The sequence below is a fragment of the Felis catus genome, chromosome E3, assembly GCF_018350175.1.
Source record: "Felis catus isolate Fca126 chromosome E3, F.catus_Fca126_mat1.0, whole genome shotgun sequence".
NCBI classification, from domain to species: Eukaryota; Metazoa; Chordata; class Mammalia; order Carnivora; family Felidae; genus Felis; species Felis catus.
The window spans coordinates 8,824,806-8,844,495 of record NC_058383.1 but is presented as its reverse complement, the minus strand read 5'-3'; the positions used below and the strand labels follow the sequence as shown (position 1 = coordinate 8,844,495).

The window sequence follows — 19,690 nt, the reverse complement described above, 5'->3', positions numbered from 1 at the left end:
CTCCTGGCTTCTGTTCTCTCTGCTCCCATCCGTTCTCTGATGTTTCGCCAGGGTGATCCTTCTAGAATGTAAGTCCGACGCCTCGCTCCCGGTGATTCTCCGCCGTTCTCCGACAGAGCCCCTCCCCCGAACCTGGATCTAGACCCCCTCCTGGGGGCCCACTCTCCCACCCAGCACCCCCTCGTCCTAGCCTTATGGAATGGCCTGGAACCCGCAGAGCTCGCCGCGCCCTTCGGTGCCACCTGTAACACTGTCTTCCTCGTGGCCACCTGGGGAATTTTTCTCCCTGTCAACCCGTCAAGTCGTCGAGCGCGATCCCTCCTTCTGTTCCTCTGTGTCTGCTCCCGCGCACCTCACACCCTCAGTGAGGGCTGGCCCGCATCTGCCTTCACAGCTCTGGTGGCAGGCAGCTCTGGGCACCTCTGGAGAGCCAGGACTGAGAGAGGGCTTCTCTACGTTGGAGTAGGCTCCCTCCCACCAGCCTCCGAGCTTGGCCGTGGCCATGCATTCCAGGCACACACTTTTCCTCACAGTGTGGTTTCCAGGATATATGGGAATTCCCTGGGCATGGCCGGACTGCTGGAGACCGATGCAGAGACTCTACCTCCTTCATTCTAGAAAGTCTATCTCTATTAATGCAGCCTCTTGGCAGCCACATCATCAGGCTACAGCTCACCCTTAGTTGTCGCTCGGAACTCCCCTATACTTCTCCCGTCCCCACCATGCTGGTATTTCCCTAGCGCGGGATTTTGTAATTCTCCCGTCAAATCAGTGCTACTTTGGCAACTGTGGAAGCTAACGTTGATCTATGGACCTACTTTTTACTTGGGCGTTTTAACCTCTAACCTTCAAAACACTCGTGCAGAGAACCACCAGTTCTCGTTCCCTCCCCTTCTTTCTCACGTTATAAAAAAAGGTTTAAACATTAAACATTTTAATGGTGGTAAAATACAAATAAAATACACCATCTTAACCAATCTTTAAGCGTATGCTTCAGCAGTGTTAAGAACTTTCACGTTGTCGTGTGACCAATCTCCACAAGCTTTTCATCTCGCATCTTAGTTTGCAGAGCTCATCTCGCTTTTTTCCTTTTCTTTTTTTAAAGAGATAGAAGCAGTTAAGAGACTTGCCCGAGGCTACATGGCCAGCAAATACCAGACTCCCGGGCCTGAACCAAGTGTCACTCTGGAGTTGCCCCGTTGCTCCACGGTCCTGTCTCCCAGGGCTGAGGTCCCTCCAGGTGGCCCTCGGCACTTTCAAGTGCACCGACCCCGCCAAACTTCTTCAGTTCCTGGGGGCTGCCTCGGAGACGGTACGAGACAGCCAGGCTCGATACCCCCAGGAAGAGGCTCTCTGTTTAACAAACTGGAGCCTACCCTAAAGTGCCATCGAAACGACAGGCACGCCCAAGATGGGCCCGGGAACAAATCTGAGATGTGCAAATGGCAACTGTCTCGCGGAGGAGGTCAACTCTCTCCAGCAACTACTCCGAGTTAAGGTCGCTGCAAAGTTGAGCGGTGCTGTGTAAAAGCAAAGGGGCCAAAGCAAATTCGTTCAGCAAATAAAGGTAAACAAATGCTCAAGTGCCTTCGTGAGGTGAAGCAGAAACAGTGCCTCACAGCAAGGAGTTGTGGGGGCGGGTGCGTTGGGAGCTGGGACGGTCTGCAGGAAAGGCCAAGTGAACGCCGGTCCCGAGTCCCTGGCTCTGGGTGTGGCGGTGAGGGGCACGGGCCCTACCCCTGGCTCTGTGCCTGAGCAGCCGTGACCTCAGTTTCCTTGTCTGTAAGATGGGGGTCGTGACAGCACTGACCCCGGCGGGCTGCCGTGAGGGTTCAGCGACTCCGTTCACGTGAAGTGCTCAGAACAGAGCCAGGCACAGAAGAAGTTACTACTAGGATCAGGAGAACTAACGCACGAAGATTCTAGCTCGGGTGACTCATTCCGTGCCTCTCTATTGCGTGCCTTCTATGGCCCAGGCCCAGGATCCTCAGCGGTGAGTCTGAGTGCGCAACGCCGAACCCGCACAGTTTCCCTCCAGAATAAAGGGCATCCACAAACCCCCGGATGGCTCCCATGCACGAACGGACTTCCGTATTCCAGTCAGATTCCGGGGTGTTTTTACTGGACAGGATGGACAAGGACACGCTTTCCTGAGCACGTGCCAAGCTGCGGGCCGGCAGTGCCAGCCGCCAGGAGGCCGCTGGCCTGTGGAACTCTCGCGAGGTGGAACGCGGGGACCGCAGATCCGGGGAGGGTTTTCATCCTATGGGGGGCTGCACCTGCCCAGGCCACCCGAGGCAAACCGCTAAGCAAACCGCTAAGCTCCCCTGTGCTCTCGGGGTGGCTACCCCGCTGTGAACTGAGTGGGGAGAGGCCGCAGCCTGTGGCCTCCTGGGGCTGAGATCCATCCCAGCTCTGGGTGCGTCTCCTCGCTCATAAAGGAAATAAATAGGAGAGCCCTTCTCTCCAAAGCAGCAGCATCATTTGTGAATGTGGAATGTTTTACTGCTCTGTGGAGTCCCCGGGGGGGGGATGTCAGGGGTTCTGCAGGGTGGCCCAAGTCTTTCCAGGCAGCTGAGGGTTTAGAGCCTCCCCCGTACTGTGTGGTGTTCCTTTCCGGACACGGTGCCGGGTACTTTCCCCAAAGCATCCGTGACGACTTAAATACCAGGCGGGAGGGGGCTGTGCATCCAAAGGCAGAGGCAGAGACCTCTTTACGGTGCGAGTCACTGCGACAAAGTCTGGGGCATGACGGCCGCCACGGGAGCCGAGACGGATGTTTGAGGGATTGGTTAAGAAAAAGGACCAGCAGCGGCCACCCTGAAGTGGATTCTCAGCACGGAGTCTGGGGCGCTGGGACCACCCCAAACACTTTGCCCAGGAAAGCACTTCTCAGGGCATCAGAAGAAGCGTCGACACGGACAGTTGTTATGTAAAAAAATACAAGAGTAACCGGCCTGCTAACTCAGAGAGAAATGTCTTGCAAGATGACAGAAATGGCTATGTTGTGGTGACTTTAAGTCCGAGGCCATGAAGCATCCTACCTGGTTTGCTCTTTCAAGGTCCGTCATGATCATTTCAATTTCGTCGGCCCTGGAAAGGTGAGAGAGAGAGAGAGAGACCGCTGTTAGTTGGCAACGGGCGGGCTCAGGGTGACCACGGCTCCCAGCTGGGCACAATGACCCGCCGTCACACAGGCCAGAGTCCCTGGCGCTGGGGAAGCGAGGGGTTGTGTGGACCTGCCCATCGGGAGGAGGTGTGCTTGAGCTGTGGGGAAGGCCGCCCTGTCCGTGGGTGGGGGTGGGGCTCCCAATCTCGTCAGGGAGACAGAGCCAGGAAAAGATAGGTTAAGATGTGTCCTTCCAGGAGAAAAGGGAACCCTCGTTGGGGTTCAGGGCCCGCTCCGGCGGGGGACCCCTGACTCCACGCTCCATGTGGGCCGGAACCCTCTGTGGCCTACCGGCCCCAGTCTCCTGCTCCGTGCTCTACACCAGGTCCTGCCATGAGGCTGTGCCCACCACCTGCCCTGGCCCACCCATCAGCCCAGGGCCCCGCGTTCCGACGGCAAACGCCACTCGTGGGCCCGCAGTGAGCCTGTGCTGTCTCCCTGGCTTGCCCTCTGCTCCTGGGACCCTCATCTGCTTCTGCCCCCACCCCCAGCACTTCCCAACCCCTCCTAGCTGCTCCATCTCAGGGGAGTGGCAGGGCTTTGAGTTTACAGGTTAGAGGTGAGGTCCCCACGCACTGGGAGCGGGGTCTCCTTCACTCTCATCCCTGGAGCTTCACAGGGCTTGGCCTCAGGCCTGGCTACTCCCTGGGGCAGCTCAGGGCACCCGTAACGGGCCCAGCCCCGAGAGGGTTCTTCTGTCCCTGAAGCCTGCCCGTCTGGCCCTAACGACCCACCCCTAATACGAGGAGTTAGCCAAACTGTACTCAGGCCCTGGTTTTTGCTGTTTGCTGCATCTGGGCTCCCTCTGGCCCGGAGGCTTTTCCAGACTGCAGTGGAAGGAACACTGATTTGAGGCAACTGTATCAGCGCCTAGCCGCCTGAATGGGGTAACCGATGCCTTGTGATCGGGTTCAACGCTCTTTATAAACCCGTTTGAAATAGTATCCTGCTTTCAGATCGGTCTGAAAAAAAAAAAAAAAAAGTCCGAAGCAACTCATAAAATGGCTTAGAGACACAAAGCTATTTTTAGGGTGGCTCTGTGAAGAAGACAGTGTCTCGGGGCCCCTGCAGCCAAGTGCTGGGTACGAGGGGGCGGGCCGGGGTGGCTTAAATTACGAAACATCTCAGCGCATCATCTCAACTGGAAACCGCCGAGACCTCAAGGAAAAATGGCAGGGCCACAGAAAAGAGAGTCTGCTGACTACAGAGGGTAAAGAAACCAGTGTAAGTGTTGAGGGTCTTAAACATAACTGCCTGACAGTCAGTACTGACAGGTGCTATCCTGACCACCTGCCGATGATGTATGTGCAAAGTTCACTGGGTTCAAGATGAAATAGCGAACTTTTCCCAAGGCAAATCCCAACTTTTTTTAAAACCCTTTTTTTAATGTTTATTTTTGAGAGAGAGAGAGAGAGAGAGAGAGAGCGAGCGAGCATGCGTCAGAGAGAGCATGAGCAGGGGGAGGGGCAGAGAGAGAGAGGGAGACACAGAATCGGAAGCAGGCTCCAGGCTCTGAGCTGTCAGCACAGAGCCCGAAGAGGAGCTTGAACTCACAAATCATGACCTGAGCCCAAGTTGGACGTTTAACCGACTGAGCCACCCAGGCGCCCCAGGCAAATCCCAACTTTTAAACACAGGTTGGAACTTAAATCAGACGGTTATTCATCATGTACTTAGGAAATTCAGGTATACACGGCAGATCTCCCCGGCTATGGGCATGGCTCATTCATTCCCTTGCTCGTTCTGCAACCATTTCCCGACAGCTGCCAGCATCTGGCCCTGGCAGATGGGACTATAGGACGGGCACACGTGGACACGGCTCCTGCATACTTTGCGGGTGCTGCACAGGCATGGGAGAAGAACGGACACGCGTGGCCGCTGGGTACCCAGACCAGCTATGCTGGCGACCACGCCTCACTTCTCCCTTGGACAGATCAGGTTGGGGAATGGCCTGGGTGGAGGAAGCCCGGGTCCTGAGCCCGTGCCGCTGAGGGTTTTCCCCAAATTCTCCTGCTGGGTCTCCCATGCACCCACATCTCCTTCCGTGTCTCCACGTCCCGCAACCTTTGCTTTGCACCTGCCGTCTCTCTAGCCTTTCCTGCTGCCTTCCGGTCGGTTCTTTGGTCTGACCCAAGTGTGGCTGCACCCACCCTGGAACATTTCTCATTTGCTCCTTAGTTTGCTTATTCTGTTCTTCATACTCGGCGTTGCCAGTTCATGAGGTTTTCGATCACTCCTTGCTTTTGCCTCACAGGGCGGATACACTGTTGGGTTGGGGGTTGGTCTTCCAGAGGGGTGTTTTCCTCTGGGGCTGTTTACCCCCAGAGGACCAGCTACTCTTTATCTGGCAGGGAAGGTGGAGGGAGGAGAGAGGGCGGGCTTTGCTGTGTGTCTCTCAAGGTGAATTGGAGCAGAAAGGTGCATGGCGGGGGTTCAACGCATTTTTGCCGTGTGTGTAGGGAGGGGATGACTCCAGGCCCCCAGAGCCCTCACTGGTAACTCCCTTCCACCGGGAGAAGTCTCCGGCCAGGGCTTCCACTTTAATTCTCAGAGGGATGCCGTATGAAGAGGAGCGGTGGTCCCCCTGGGTGCGGTTCCCCAGTCCTGGGGGGCTGGAGACACGGGGTAGACGTGTGGCTGCCTGGGGGGGGGGGTCACTGGGCCACCGTCGCCTGTTTTCAGCCATTCCTTACTTCTCACCTGGCCGCTGCCAGTGGCCAAGGGGCCGGTTCAGGGTTGGATACACACTGGAGCTAGAGAACAGAGGGGTTCCTAGGGGCCTGGCTTTACCTACAGGCAGGGATGGGTAAGGCTGGCACCCGTGGGGGCTGGGAAGTGGCATCCAGATCCTGCTTGGTTTAGGGGACGTGGGTGGAACTTGACAACCTCCTCACAAACGCAGACTCTCTGGATTTCTTCTCAGAAAGCGAATAGTTTTGGATATTCGTTAGTATACCTAACATCCAGGAAATAGTGCATCATCTCCAAAAGATTTCAAGTCACTTCTAGAAAGATTAGTCACATTGAAACAGGAAGGTGCCTTCTTGGCAGGCTGCGGCAATCCCTGGAAATGAATTTCAACTTTTTCCATCTTCTGGTCAGTTTCACCTCGGTTACTAAGCAACCGCTAAATGGACCAAAATATTGAACCTGATAACAACTACCTCACTTACCTTTCATTCTGTGAGCAGCTCTCAGATTTCCAAAGCTTTCAAATGATAATCACAACACTGAGTTCTGCTGGTAACAAGTAGGGAGGGGGGTGGTGGCTATTCAATACCAGGTATCCTGATGACAGTGGGGCCTGGCTGCTACAGGTTCCCATTCACAGAATGGACCCGAAACCACAGGAGGAGACAATGGAAGGAACCAGGGATGCTGGGGGTGAGGAAAGGTTCGGATTCTTATTTTACAAGTCTGTAGGCTCCTGATTGGCTTTTCCAAGGGGCATACCTCTTAAGAGGTCAAAGAAGACACAACTAGTTGGCTACTGATGTGTGGTCAGGGCTTCTGAAGACAGAAAGCGTGGCCATTGGCATTTGTAGACAAGGAGCAAGATGGCGGGCTCTCAGATGCGTGTGCTGGTCTCGTCTGAGGACACACCTGCTGCTGAGCCTACAAGTCTACTCCCCTCCCAATGGCTGCCCCCAGCCCCCAACAAAATTAATCCTACCGGACACACTGCCCTCAGCAGTAAGTATTAGGAAAACGCCCAGGGGTTCAAACCACAAGTAGAAATGGTATCTGAAAAGCACAGTAATGAGCGAAATGGCATGTGCTTTCACGGCACGAGTGTCAACGATATTCCAGAGGTTTCTTGTCCTTTTCATTCTGAAGGCTCACCAACCACGTCAGGGTCTGGAACCTGACATTAGCCTAAAATCATTTATTTTCTCCAAAGTCCATAATAGCCGCACGTACTGTCTGCCCAGCAAAACTATTTATTATAAAAATTTGGTTCTCTCGCCTTTTTACGAGCTGACAAAACAGCTTTCACTGATCTACTAACCTGTACTGCGTTATGCTCTGCTCTGACTTCACAAAGCAGATAATTTGTGCTCGGCCTAGAATGTGCAGTTCGTCCAATCCATTCCCCACAGATCATGGCAGAGTCCTCTCTGGGCTAGCACACAACTTTTATGAGGAACTTGAAGGGATGCGGTCAGTGACGGAAGACAAACTATACCCACACTAGAAATTCCGTATTTACTTTCGTACTTAGCCTCCCCAAGCGCTAAGGGATGGCATCAGGGCAAGGTTGGCACAGATTTCAACAGCAAAGAATCACAACCACATTGGGAGCTGTTAAAACAAAGCGTATCTACAGGGCAGTTGGAAAAGCGTCCGGGGCAACCTTCAGATCAGTATGTCTTCTTGGACCCAAGTCAAGAGCCAGTAGTCTCAACACTAGACTGTAAGATTCTTGGACACCAGAAGAAGTATCTAAAGATTAATTCTCCCTGCTTTAAAAATTAAAAACACATTTTCATTTTTTGAGAGAGAGAGAGTACGAGTGCAGGCAGGAGAGAGGCAGAGAGAGAGAGAGAGAGAGGCAGAGAGAGAGAGGGAGAGACAGAGAATCTCCAGCAGGCTCCGTGTGGTCAGTGCAGAGCCCGACTCGGGGCTCGATCGCGTGAAACGCGGGATCACGACCTGAGCCGAAATCAAGAGTTGGGTGCCCACCCGGCCGAGCCACCCAGGTGCCCCGCAAATGCAACTTTAAAAAGCTGTAGGATGTTTAATAAGGTGACTCTCCCCCTCCACCCGGACGCTGCATGTGCTGGCCTCCGCTGTCAGGAAGGTGGTCAGTCACTGGTCACCCAGGCCAGGCTCTCTTAGCACAGGAGGCAGAGATACAGGAGTGGGGCTCACCGGCCTGGGTTCAGAAATAACACGCAGGAAAGGGAAAAAGAGGTGGCTAGAGGGCCAGGTGCGGAAGAAGGCTTCCTGGCCGTGGTCTGGAATTCCTTAAATTGGGGGCAGAATTTCTCAGGAAAGGTCTCTCCCTGCCCCTGCTCAGGCACACAGCTGAGGACCTGCGCACGGCACAGGCACCCGATGCCGCCAAGAGGAAAGGCTGGTCTGCAGAGGATCGTGTGACAAGCCGGGGCAAGGCTGTGCCCAGAGAAGGCGGCACCGTGCCCTCCTCCGGGACGGGCACCACTCGCTCGGACTCAAGTGTGGGGGATCCCCACTCAATAATGCCTACTGAGCACGTTCTACGTGCCCCGTCGGAGAGGGACACAAATGTCCCCGTGCCGAGTGCACAGTGCCTAATGGCGTCTGCCTTAACTGCTAGTGCACAGGACACACCCTGCCTGTCCTACGAACTCAGAAATATGCACCCACTAGGACCCTGTCACCGCCTACTCAGCTGGGGAGGGGGATGCAGGGACATGAAGAGACCCCAATGATTTGGGGTGTAACTTGGTACGGTAATAGCCCGCCGAGGGACCGTGTCTCCTCTGCAGACAGGAGGAGGGACAGTCTCACGGGTGAGGGGCCATCTGGTCTACATCCCGGAGGATAAAGAGGTGTCTGCGGGCACAGAACGGTGGGGCAGAGGGCGGAACAGCCTTCCAGCCAGAGAAAAGGCTCATAACACGGTAGATGCCGGTTCAACTTCGTGAACGGCTTTCTGGTTGCTCTCTTGGGCTTTCGGGGTGTCCTGCCCCTCACGTGCATGTGACAGGACGGTCTCCTCCTGCCCTTTTATCTCTCTTCGTTCCCTCGGATGGTGGCGGTGGCCTGTGCTTCTGGAACCACGTGACATAGCGAGGCGGCGGTGGGGACCCCCGCCTGGTGTCTGGCTTTGAGGGTGATGCATCGAATGTTCCACCGTTAAGCGCGTTGCTCACTGTGGACCTTAAATATATGTGTTTTTATTTTGTTAATGAAATATCCAACTGTTCCTATTTTATTAAGACTTTTTAATAAAAGACAGATATTGATTTCATTAAGTGCCTTTTAAGCATTTATGAAGTGAATTAAATGGGTTTTCTCCTCTGACTTGCTAAAATGGTAAATTATACTGACAGTTATTTGCCCCTGTTTGTGGTGTATCACATGGTTATGTGTTCCTGATTTCTACGTGCTGATATTTTTTTTAGTGTTTTTTTCATAAATACTTACGTAGGAGCTTTGCTTGCAGTTTCTTTTGTCTTATCTTTGCCAAAGTGAAGTCATAACAGATTTGACGGTATTGCTTTTTTTTGTTTTTTTAAAGATTTTGTTTTCAAGGAATTTCTACACCCGACCGTGGGGCTCAACTCGTGACCCTGAGATCAAGAGTCACGTGCTCTACCGACTGAGCCAGCCAGGTGCCCTGATGCCGCTGCTCTTAAAAAACCCAAACCAAATTCCCTTTGCATGGCCCGCGTGCCGTCATTGGGCACATGAGCCCTGGGGTGCCTGTACCCGCCGCCCACTACCCCCAGGCGGCAGTACCCTGGCCACCATCTCTCGGGGAGGGTCTGTCCAGCCCTTCCTCTCCCATGAGGTCCGTGGCCTCTTTTGCCCGGACTAGCCCTTCCCTCCACTGCATTCCCATGGCAGTTTGTGGTCAAATCTAGTCTGCTGGCCACCAGTCAGCCTTGGTTGGCACCATGGATCCCAGGAGCTTCTTTTTGGCTTGTTCCCTCCCAATGAGGTCCAAATGAGGCCCAGTGAGGTCTGTCTTTTGGGCCAGAGGCCCCGCATCCCCTCAGAGGCCCCGACCCTGCAGGGAACAGAGCCGATTGCAGACCTGCCTCCCATAAACACCTGGGCTCCTTTTCCACATTTCCCACGTTTCAAACAACCAAGTCTTCCAACCCAAGAGACTTGCTGGGGTTCATCCTTCTTGCAGAGAAACCTGCCAGCAACACGCGTGCCATGTAAATTTCCTTCTGTAGCTCATTTAACTAGCACTTCATGGCTTCTTCAGTCCTGTTCCTTGGGACTATGCTTGTCCCTACAGCTGTCCCCTCTGCTGAGGTCCTGATGGATGGCTGCAGTCACCACCCAGGTCTCAGCTCTAGTGGCTGTCCTCCGAAAGGCCTCCCAGCAGCCCCACTCCCCACTGTCCCTTCGCCTTATTTTTATTGCGCTTATTCTGGCCTCAAACTATCTTATTCATATACTGATCACTTATTTATTCACCGCTATAATCTCAGCGAACACAGCAGGTGCACACTAAAACACCGGTTGACTCAACATGCAAATCAACGATGACATCTGTGTGTTACGTGAAGTCCTCTTGGCACTTGACAGGCAGCAGCTGGTGGGCTGGTATTTTAAAGAACAGACGGTTGGGGCGCCCGGGTGGCCCAGTCGGTTGAGTGTCTGACTCTAGATTGCTGCTCGGGTCATGACCCCAGGGTCGTGAGTTCCGGCTCCACGTTGGGTTCCGAGCTGAGTGTGGGGCCTGCTTAGGATTCTCTCTCTGTTTCCCTCTGCCTCTCTCCCTGACTCGAGCTCTCTCTCTCTCAAAGCAAAACAAAAAAGAGCAGAGGGTGTAGAGGTATTTTGTCAAACTGTAAATATGACTTATTATTTTTTTTTAACGTTTATTTTTTGAGAGACGGAGCGTGAGTGGAGGAGGGGGCAGAGAGAGAGGGACACACAGAATCGGAAGCAGGCTCCAGGCTCTGAGCTGTCAGCACAGAGCCCGACGTGGGGCTTGAACTCATGAACTATGAGATCATGACCTGAGCCGAAGTCAGACACTTAACCGACTGAGCCGCCCAGGCGCCCCATGTAAATATGACTCTTAAGGAAAGAGTCTGTAAGTTGCTTTTGCAGACTTAAGTTCTTGGCACTTTTCATAGCCTTTGAAAAAAGGGACAACAATCTCCTTGGAGAAAAAAAATATGCAAAGACCCAGAGTTAGGCTTCCTTTTTCTACTAGACCGGGAGTTCCCCAAGGCAGGGCCAGTCGTCCTGGCTCCCAGCGTATCTGTGTGCCTGGCACAGAGCTGGGCGTAAATCGGGACTCAGCAGACACTGACTGGGAGGGCAAGTGGAGAGGAGGAGAGTGTTCTCTGGGGAGAGGTTTTCTGGACAACCCTCTTGTGTGTGACCAGACCGATCTTTGATGTTCCACTGGCGTTAAGCTATCTCTGCTCTGGCAGAATCGGAGGGCAGGGGAGAAGCCACCTGGCTCCCTTCCAAGCCTCTGATCAAACGCGTCACTCCAGAGCGGACCCATCCCTCTCCAGTCAAATCAAGGGCCTGAGCGGAGAGATGGCCGCAGCGCTTAACCTCCAGGTCAAACCTTCCGGAAACAGTGGTTTTTAGTCTTATTGGAAATGAAATCGTGTCGAGGCAGTGAAACGGCCAGACCATCACCTCTGCGTACACGGAAATTAACCACAATTGGTTTGTTTTTTTCCTGACCATTCTATTTAAATTTAAACAACAAGTAACAAAATCAATTTCAGTTAGACTCCTCCTGTCGATCCCAAACGGGAAGAAAATTTCCCTTCTTGCCCCATTCTTTGGCGGACTCGGTTTCATGAAATGATTTAAATAAAACCCTCCTTTAGGTTAACCTGGTTCTAGCTGACCCACGAAGTGGTCTGCACAAGGTTTGCCAAACCGACAAGGACGGCTCCGGCAGGCCGGTCACTCGCCAGTGTGTATGACCCTCGGTGTGATCAGAAACAGCCTGTGACTGTCACTCAGGCTTCAGTCATCTCTGGGCAGGGACGTGGGACAGCTGTAGCCGAGAATTAGGTTATGCGATTGCACAATTCATTCTGCTTTGGTACCGAGACCATCCAAAGCCTCTTGGGATGAGTGTCGGGATTAAACCTTGGATGCCTCTTGTCATTTCTCTCGAGTTGAAACACTGTTGCCCTCAGAGCAGCCGGAAGCAGGCTGGATGGGAACATCCTCTTCTCTCCTCAAATCAAGGGCCCGGGGGTCCCAAGTGGGATGGAGGTACTGGAGGTAAAATGGGGGAAACTGTGGTCTGGAGGAGCCCAGGAGTGTGGCCAGGAGAGCAAACAGGCTCGAATTCTTCCCCGCTGCCGTTTTAGCTGTTTGACCTTGGGCAGACTTTTGAGCTTGACAGCCATCTGCTCAGCAGGAATAATACGGCCTTTCTCAAAGAAGCTGGAATGAGGATAAAGTAAGAGCTCTGCTGGAGCGGAAAAGGGCTTGGAAACCACCAAGACCACGCACATACCCAGGCTCATTGTCGTGCGTGACAAACAGGATCTTTACTGCTTAGCCGATTTTCAGTACCTGAGAACATTACAAGGTACTCAAGCCAACCCATGAAGCGGCTTTTGCCAACAATTTCCAGTCTGAATCTGATCAAGCCTCCAGGTTCAACTACACACTGAGAGGAATTACGGAGGACAGAAGAACACGCTCGGCTGTACCCGGGGATGCTGCTGGCAAAATCCGGACCGTGGGAAAACTCTTCAGGACAAATGAGCCAGTTTTTTTTTACGCAGGTAGATTGCAGGGAAGAGGAAAAGGGATGAAGGGCGATCTGGAAAATGAACGAGGCTTAAAGGTGTACCAACCAATTCCAACATCTGGATTTTACTTGAATCCCGGGTCCAACAAATTAAAAAAAATCAAACCATCTAGGATTGGGCGCAACTGGAGATTTAAGTATTGATGACATTAAGAAATTAGCTTTTGATCCGGTGATAGTAGTGTGGTTACATTAAAGAAGAGTCTAGGGGCGTCTTGCTGGCTCAGTGGGCGGAGTGTGCAACTCTTGGTCGTGAGTTCGAGCCCCGTGTTGGGAGAAGAGGTTACTTAAAAAATATATAAAATCTTAAAAAAAGATATATATATTTTATATATAAATATAAATATAGATATATATATATTTTATATATAAAAAAGATTTATATATTTTATATATAAAAAAGATTTATATATTTTGTCTTTGATACAGAAAAAAGACTGCCGAGAACAGAGAACGGGAGGACAACGAATTCTGGGGGGGGACGCCCCCGTCCCACGCACCCCGCACGGCTCACTGAGCGCCCCTGCCCCCCAGGAGCGGCACCATCAGTACGAGGGCCCTTCGGTAGAGACCATCCCGGCAGCACTGAGGACCCAGGTTGCTGCCTGTTTGCTTTCAGACTTTTAAAAAAATGTTTGGGGAGGGCCCGCTGTTACGTCACTTTTCACATACACATTTTAAATGTCTTCTGCACTATTCAGCGTGGAATCTGTCAGGGCACCTTTCCAGCAGCCGGAGCACCGCTTCCCCCATTTGAGCCTGGCTCTTCTAGAACCGCCCGGCAGATTTTGTTTCTCTTTCCCTGTTTACTTGACCTGCAGGTGCCCTGCCTACCACCGACAGGTGCTGGCCAAGCGAGGGACTGCTCCAGAGAATCATCGGATTCCTGCCACCGCCCCTGCTTCCCCCGTCTCCGCGTACAGGGCATGCGCGGTCAGTGGGAACCACAGGCCTACAGGAGAAAACTGCTCGTACTTCCCAGGTGGGGAAACTGAGGCCCAGGGTGGAGGAGTGACAGAGGAGCTGGCCGGTGAGCGGCCGGCCTAGGGCAAGAGCCCTGCTTTCATTCCTCAGTGTAACGGATCCTAATGACCCCTCCTCTCCCCTAAGTACTACCTGGTAGGAAACGCTAAGAGAAGGCTTGGTGGCAGAGAAGCTAAAACTAAGAATAAAAAAGATCTCCAGTTGCACCCCGGTTCTTACTCTCGGCTCCCTCCCCCTCCTCACCTCCAAGCCCAAGGCCGAGGCAACTTCCCCAGGCCCATCTCAGGCCCGGGCCTCCTTGCAAACCTTCCTGGCCCCCTGGTCTTTCCCCAGCAAATCCAACACTCAGCTCCACTGGAGGCTGCGGAGGCCCCTCCGGTGTTTGTCCCCTCCCCCCTCCCCCTCGAGTGGCCCGCACTCCAGCCAGCTGGCGGTTGCCTCCGCCCTGCGCCCTGCGGGGCTGGGAAGTGAAACTCGAGGCCGCAGCACACTCAGGAAAGACTGCATCCTTCCTCTTCCTCTCGCTGGCACCAAAAGTCTGCATTTCGGCAGCGTAAGTGCCTTTTTTAGGGCAACTTGAAAATGAATAATTCAGCGGTTCCTATTCTCCTTGTGAAGTGTTAGACAAACAATTCAGACGGGGCCAGACTTGCTGGCCCCACGAAGACCGTCCCTTCCCTTCATTCTGACATCATCGGACTTGGCCATGAATCTTTAAGAACACCCTCCATCCTGTCTAATCACTAAAATACCACAAAGGAAGTTCACAATACTTAGACGCGGGGGAAAAAAATAGAAAGGTTAATTGCAACATAAAGTTTTCCCTCGTAGCCAAGCAAACAGTACATCAGTCACAGTAATACGGAACTCTTTAAAAACCCTATGTATGGAATGTCTTAGTCACGTCGGGTTACTGAATAGTCGAGCCTTTTTATTCAAATCCGAGCCTTAAAAGTATCTTCCCCATAGAGCTTTACCCTTGAACTCCCAGGGTCCACCCTCAGAGCCTCAGTGATTCTGTGGGTTGTGTTAAAGCCACTTGCAATCCTTTTTGGAGGTAGGTATGATGACAATTTTGCGTTACACAAACAACCTTCCCGGTCTTATTATAGAATTGATTTTGGAAGGGATGCTTATTAGCCAAGCCAAACCCTCTTTCACATGCTCATGGTTGGAAAACCTCAGCTGATGTTATCTCGAGGCCCTGCCATCAGGAAGACATGGGCAGCAAAAAGCTGCCTTTCGGCCCAGCTATGCTTGTGATCGCTGATGTACAATGCCATTGTAATTCCGGACAGGAAATTGGATTTGGTAGCTTTTCAAATGACAGGGTAGGGGGCTCCCCAGGTTCAACCCTTCTGAGAAGGACCCTGAGTACCCAGATGATAAACCCCTGAGTTTAGTGAAAGTGAAAACAATGTTAATGGTAAGAGCCTATCTGTCTATGTCTGTCACCCATTGGCATCTGCCTGGCATGCTTCAAGTCTGTGAAAAGTACTTACCACGAGCTAGAGAACAAAGGATTCTTATTGGGGCACCTGGCTGGCTCGGTCCGAGAAGCACGCAACTTGTTTAATTTTTTTAATGTTTATTTATTTTTGAGAGAGAGAAAGAGAGATACACAGAATCGGAAGCGGATCTAGACTGAGCTCTCAGCACAGAGCCCGACGTGGGGTTCAAACCCATGAACTGTGAGATCATGACCTGAGCCGAAGTCAGACGCTTACCCAACTGAGCCACCCAGGTGCCTCTTGGGGCCGTGAATTTGAGTCCCATGTCGGATGTAGAGATTCCTTAATCAATGATGACTCAAAAGGGGCGCCTGGGAGGCCCAGGCGGTTAAGTGCCCAACTCTTGATCTCACGTCATGATCGCATAGTTTGTGGGTTCGAGCCCTGCATGTCACTGGTTGTGGGTTCGAGCCCCGTGCTGACAGTGGGAAGCCTGTTTGGGATCCTCTCTCTCTGCCCTCTCCTGCTCGTGCGCGCGCACGGTCTTTCTCTCTCAAAATAAATGAACTTAAAAAAAGAAAAAGGATTTTTATTTCTAGTCAATAATCCTGCTACATAGCACTGCTTTGTGAAGATAGCAGGTAATCTCTGGAAAATCCAAATAACTTGGAAGAATTCACAGCTGGAGTCTGTAGGCTCAAGAGTACCGCATCCAAGAGTGAGCCTCATTGCAGGGGGAGCGGCAAAGGTTAACGCAGTGTGCTGTCACTTGCTGCTATGTGTGATGTGTCACGTAATTACGCACAGTCTGGTAAGAGAATCAAAACCAAATGGATGCTGGGGCACCTGGGTGGCTCAGTCAGGCAAGTGTCCGACTTTGGCTCAGGTCACGATCTCAACAGTTCGTGAGTTTGAGCCCCGTGTCGGGCCCTGGGCTGACAGCTCAGAGCCTGGAGCCTGCTTCGGATTCTGTTTCTCCCTCTCTCTCTGCCCCTCCCCCACTCACGCTCTGTCTCTCTCTCTCTCTCTCTCTCTCTCTCTCAAGCATAAATAAACATTAAAAAAAAAATGGATGCTCTTTTTTTAAAGGTTTCAGAAGGGCTCCATGGTTCTGCATCTGACAGAAGATTCCAGTAAGAAAAGGAGACACAGAGTGGGCTGGGCCGGAGGACTGGGGACACTCCAGGAGTCGATTAAGCTTCCTGGCCCTCTTCCTTAAATAGATCAGAGAGTATATGACAGATACTAAGGATTGGAGAAAAGTCCAGCATCCACAATAAAGGAAAATGTTAAAAGAAGGGTCACATCAGCAAATGGAACCAGGCCAAATTCACCTATAAACGTAAAATACGTATTTGAAGAAAACGCCAAATCTAACAAAATGCAGTAGAAAGCCACTTGGAGGCAGAAGGTGAACCTTGACGAGATGTCTTTAAAAGGCCCAGGTATGGTTTTGAACCACAGCAGCCAATATGCTATGCAGAAAATAACTTTCCAGACAAGTAAGTCACACTAAAAGGCACAGTAAATAATAAAACACAACAAGCTTGCACTTGTCTTAAGTCCGGAGGCAGGAAAATCTATAAAATATGTAATATAAAAATGGAAAGAGACACAGTACACAGAACATAATCCTACTGGAGTTTGTCCTACGCCACTCGGAGCCTATGGCACAGTTCGGGGGTTCCTATCACGTGGAGCCTGAAAACCAGGTCACGGTTGAGTTGAAATGGGGAAGTCTCGAGATTGTCTAGCGTGATCAGGACAGATCCTCGGAACCAAGAGGCTCCAGGAGGATCAGATGAACCGGTTCTCACAAAAGGATGCAAATTCCCCGTCTGTGGGTAACACAGTCACCTGCTCACCAAATCTAAGGGATTCACTTGAGTAAATGAGCAGAGATAACCCAGGAATTCAGCAGAACCCCGTGGTTTTTGGTAAAGACACGCACACACGAAAGATGAAACTCCCACGTACCAATAAGAAGCATCCAGAAGACGAAAGCTCTATCTCGTCTACAACAGGGATACAGGTATTAAACACGTGGGAATTAAAATAACATGGTATAAATTCCACTTGCAGAAAATCGAATCACAAAAGGCTAATGGCAAAGTTAATGACAACGCTTCTTAACTTGCAGTTGCATTAAAGGTAAATAAACATAAATTCAGCAGCCAAGCTGATTTAGAAAACTTGGTGAAATGACAAGATGTGTACAGAAAAATCAGGCGATCGAAATACCAAAGGTTTTTTTAAACCAAAAACCAAAAACTAACCAAAACAAAACAAAAAAAAAGAACAAAAAAATTCCAACAACAGCAAACTCGGTGTACAGGATATCAAAATAGAAAACAGAGAGACATTAGCAAACAGCATGGTGCTTACTAGAATGAAAAGTTAGATCAACAGAACGCCATTCCACACGGGAGTCCAGATACGTATGCAATTTACCCCTGATTTGCCCAGAGTTAAATACTGGGTGAAGGGATCGTCCACACTATTGAATAAACTGGATATTCACATGAAGAACAATAAATAGACACGCATCTCACCCTCATATTCTAGAACAAATTCCAAAGAGGTGGAAGATATAATAAGTCATAAAATGATACTCAGAAAATGGACTAGAAAGGAAAGCGCAGTTTCTATTATTGAAACCACACTGAAAACGATTAACGATAAGCTTGATGGGACCCATCTCATATAAACTAGATATAATACCTCTGGACACTGAAATCACTAAAACTGAAATAAAAGAACATCAATTACTAAGTAAAAGTCTCTACAAATGTGAGTAATTAAAATCCAGAATACCTGTAGAATCACCCCCCTGTTCCCACCGTAGTCATGTTCTTGGGATAGAACGAAACGGAGTCAACGAGGAGACGGAATGTGCTGACTTCCGTGCTACCACATAGAAAGCTCGACACGTGCGAGGTCCCACCTAGCGGGCAGGGAGGAGGTGGGAATCACTGTAGCCCACCTCTCATCTTCTGGATTTGGCACAGGAGGTCTGAGTCAAGTTGTGTTCGTTCCCCGGGCCCGACTGGAGCTCTGGGCTTACACCTCGGAAATTTGGGCTGGGGGTGGGGAGGGGAGAAAACTTAGCCGCGCCAGCGGTCCCTTCCTCTGCTGAGCGACATCCTATGAAAGCGTAAAACGGCATCTCTTTCCCTCTGATGGTCTCTCTTTCCGAAACGTATTTTAAGGAGCTGTTTTTCTAAACAAAAAGTCACTGTGAAAACCCCAAACCGAGATGCTCGCAACTCGGGCCCGGGTACGTAAGCCCTGATGCGTCGAGAGAAGAAAATAAAAATTTGCCATCGAAATGACAGATGGGCAGATGAGGTGTTACAGAAACTGGAAATGATGTGAAGCCAAAGGAACAAAGGACAGACACCAAGTGGAATGTCCTGAGCCCGCCCGGTTGTACGCGCGTGCCCGCTGCCGTGGGCATCTGCGATGCGTCCAAGTGTCTGTTTTCGAGAAGAAAACTGGTTAGGCGGAGACAAAACACGTCTCGGGTTTTATCTCTTACGGTTAAGAGGGCTAGTTATTTCACTGCCAACAACAGAGACGGGCCCGGTGCAAGTCAGACATGTTAGCAATGATGGCGGCCGCTACTGTTGCCTGAACCCTGGCAGAGGGACCACCGGACACTTTACGCCAGTTAACTCCTGGGAGCTCACGTGGAGGCAGACCCATTCACGGGCCACGGAACCCAGGCCACGGCGGAGTGCCTGCTGTTCACCGGCAAGTAGAACCGGGTGAGCCCCCAGATTTGGGCCGCGCGTGCTCGGGCCTCCGCTCCACAGGGTCTGCCGGGCACGTTTAACTAAGCTTTCGGCAGAGAAGTACGAACTGCTTGAAAGATACACACGTTCACACAGGGGGTTCCAAAGTCCTTTTTCGTTTATCCTGGTGATGGACTCGAAGCTGGACAGAGATGGGGTTAAACGTGGGTCCGGCCTGCCAAGCGGCAGGCCCTGACGGGTACAGAAGGACTGACCAGATAGGTTCTCATTCAACTGGAGGCTCAAAACTCAGAAAAGGGTACGGTCAAAAGTGCCTCTCTCCCTGCCCCCAGATCCCCCTCAAAAGTGCCTCTCTCCCTACCCCCAGGTCCCCCTTTAGAGCCAGTGTTTGAATTTACAAGCGCACAGAGCACATTAAAAGAGCGAGGTTCTGAACCTTGCGCTTTCCACTTAATTACGTATGTTGGCGATCTCCCCACAGCAGTGCAGAAGGGGCTTCTGCGTTCGTTGAGTAACAGAAGACTAACTTAGCAAGCAGAGCGCACATACGTTCCAGAAGACCAGAAGCAGAAGAGTTTCTGCTGCCTGCAACACGTCCCGCCCCGACCAGCCCCTCATAGCGCTCGGGCGTCACGAGGACCCTGGGGCTGTCACAGGCCGCCGAGTGAACTCCGCCGCCAGGCTCGAACCTACGACCTGGCTGTGCGTCCTAAGAATTATGAATCACAAAAGCTACTTTGCTACTTTTGCACTTGGCATTGGGACTCCCCAGTGGGAGAAGCGCGAAGGACTGCCAGAGATGGCACGGCGGAGCCTCACGGAGCCGACCGCCCATCACAGAGCCAGCCGTGGCCATCACCCA

General features: G+C 51.7%; 1 protein-coding gene across 17 annotated transcripts in view; it reads right to left on the bottom strand.

The window, feature by feature from the left end:
* The window catches only part of CUX1 (cut like homeobox 1), a 375,787-nt gene that overhangs the window by 105,024 nt on the left and 251,073 nt on the right, over positions 1–19,690 (bottom strand). For all 17 annotated transcript variants that reach the window (XM_023246757.2, XM_045048228.1, XM_023246756.2 and 14 more), the window contains one exon: positions 3,045–3,093. In XM_023246757.2, the coding sequence (XP_023102525.2) occupies positions 3,045–3,093 (49 nt within the window). The remainder of the gene's footprint in view (positions 1–3,044; positions 3,094–19,690) is intronic.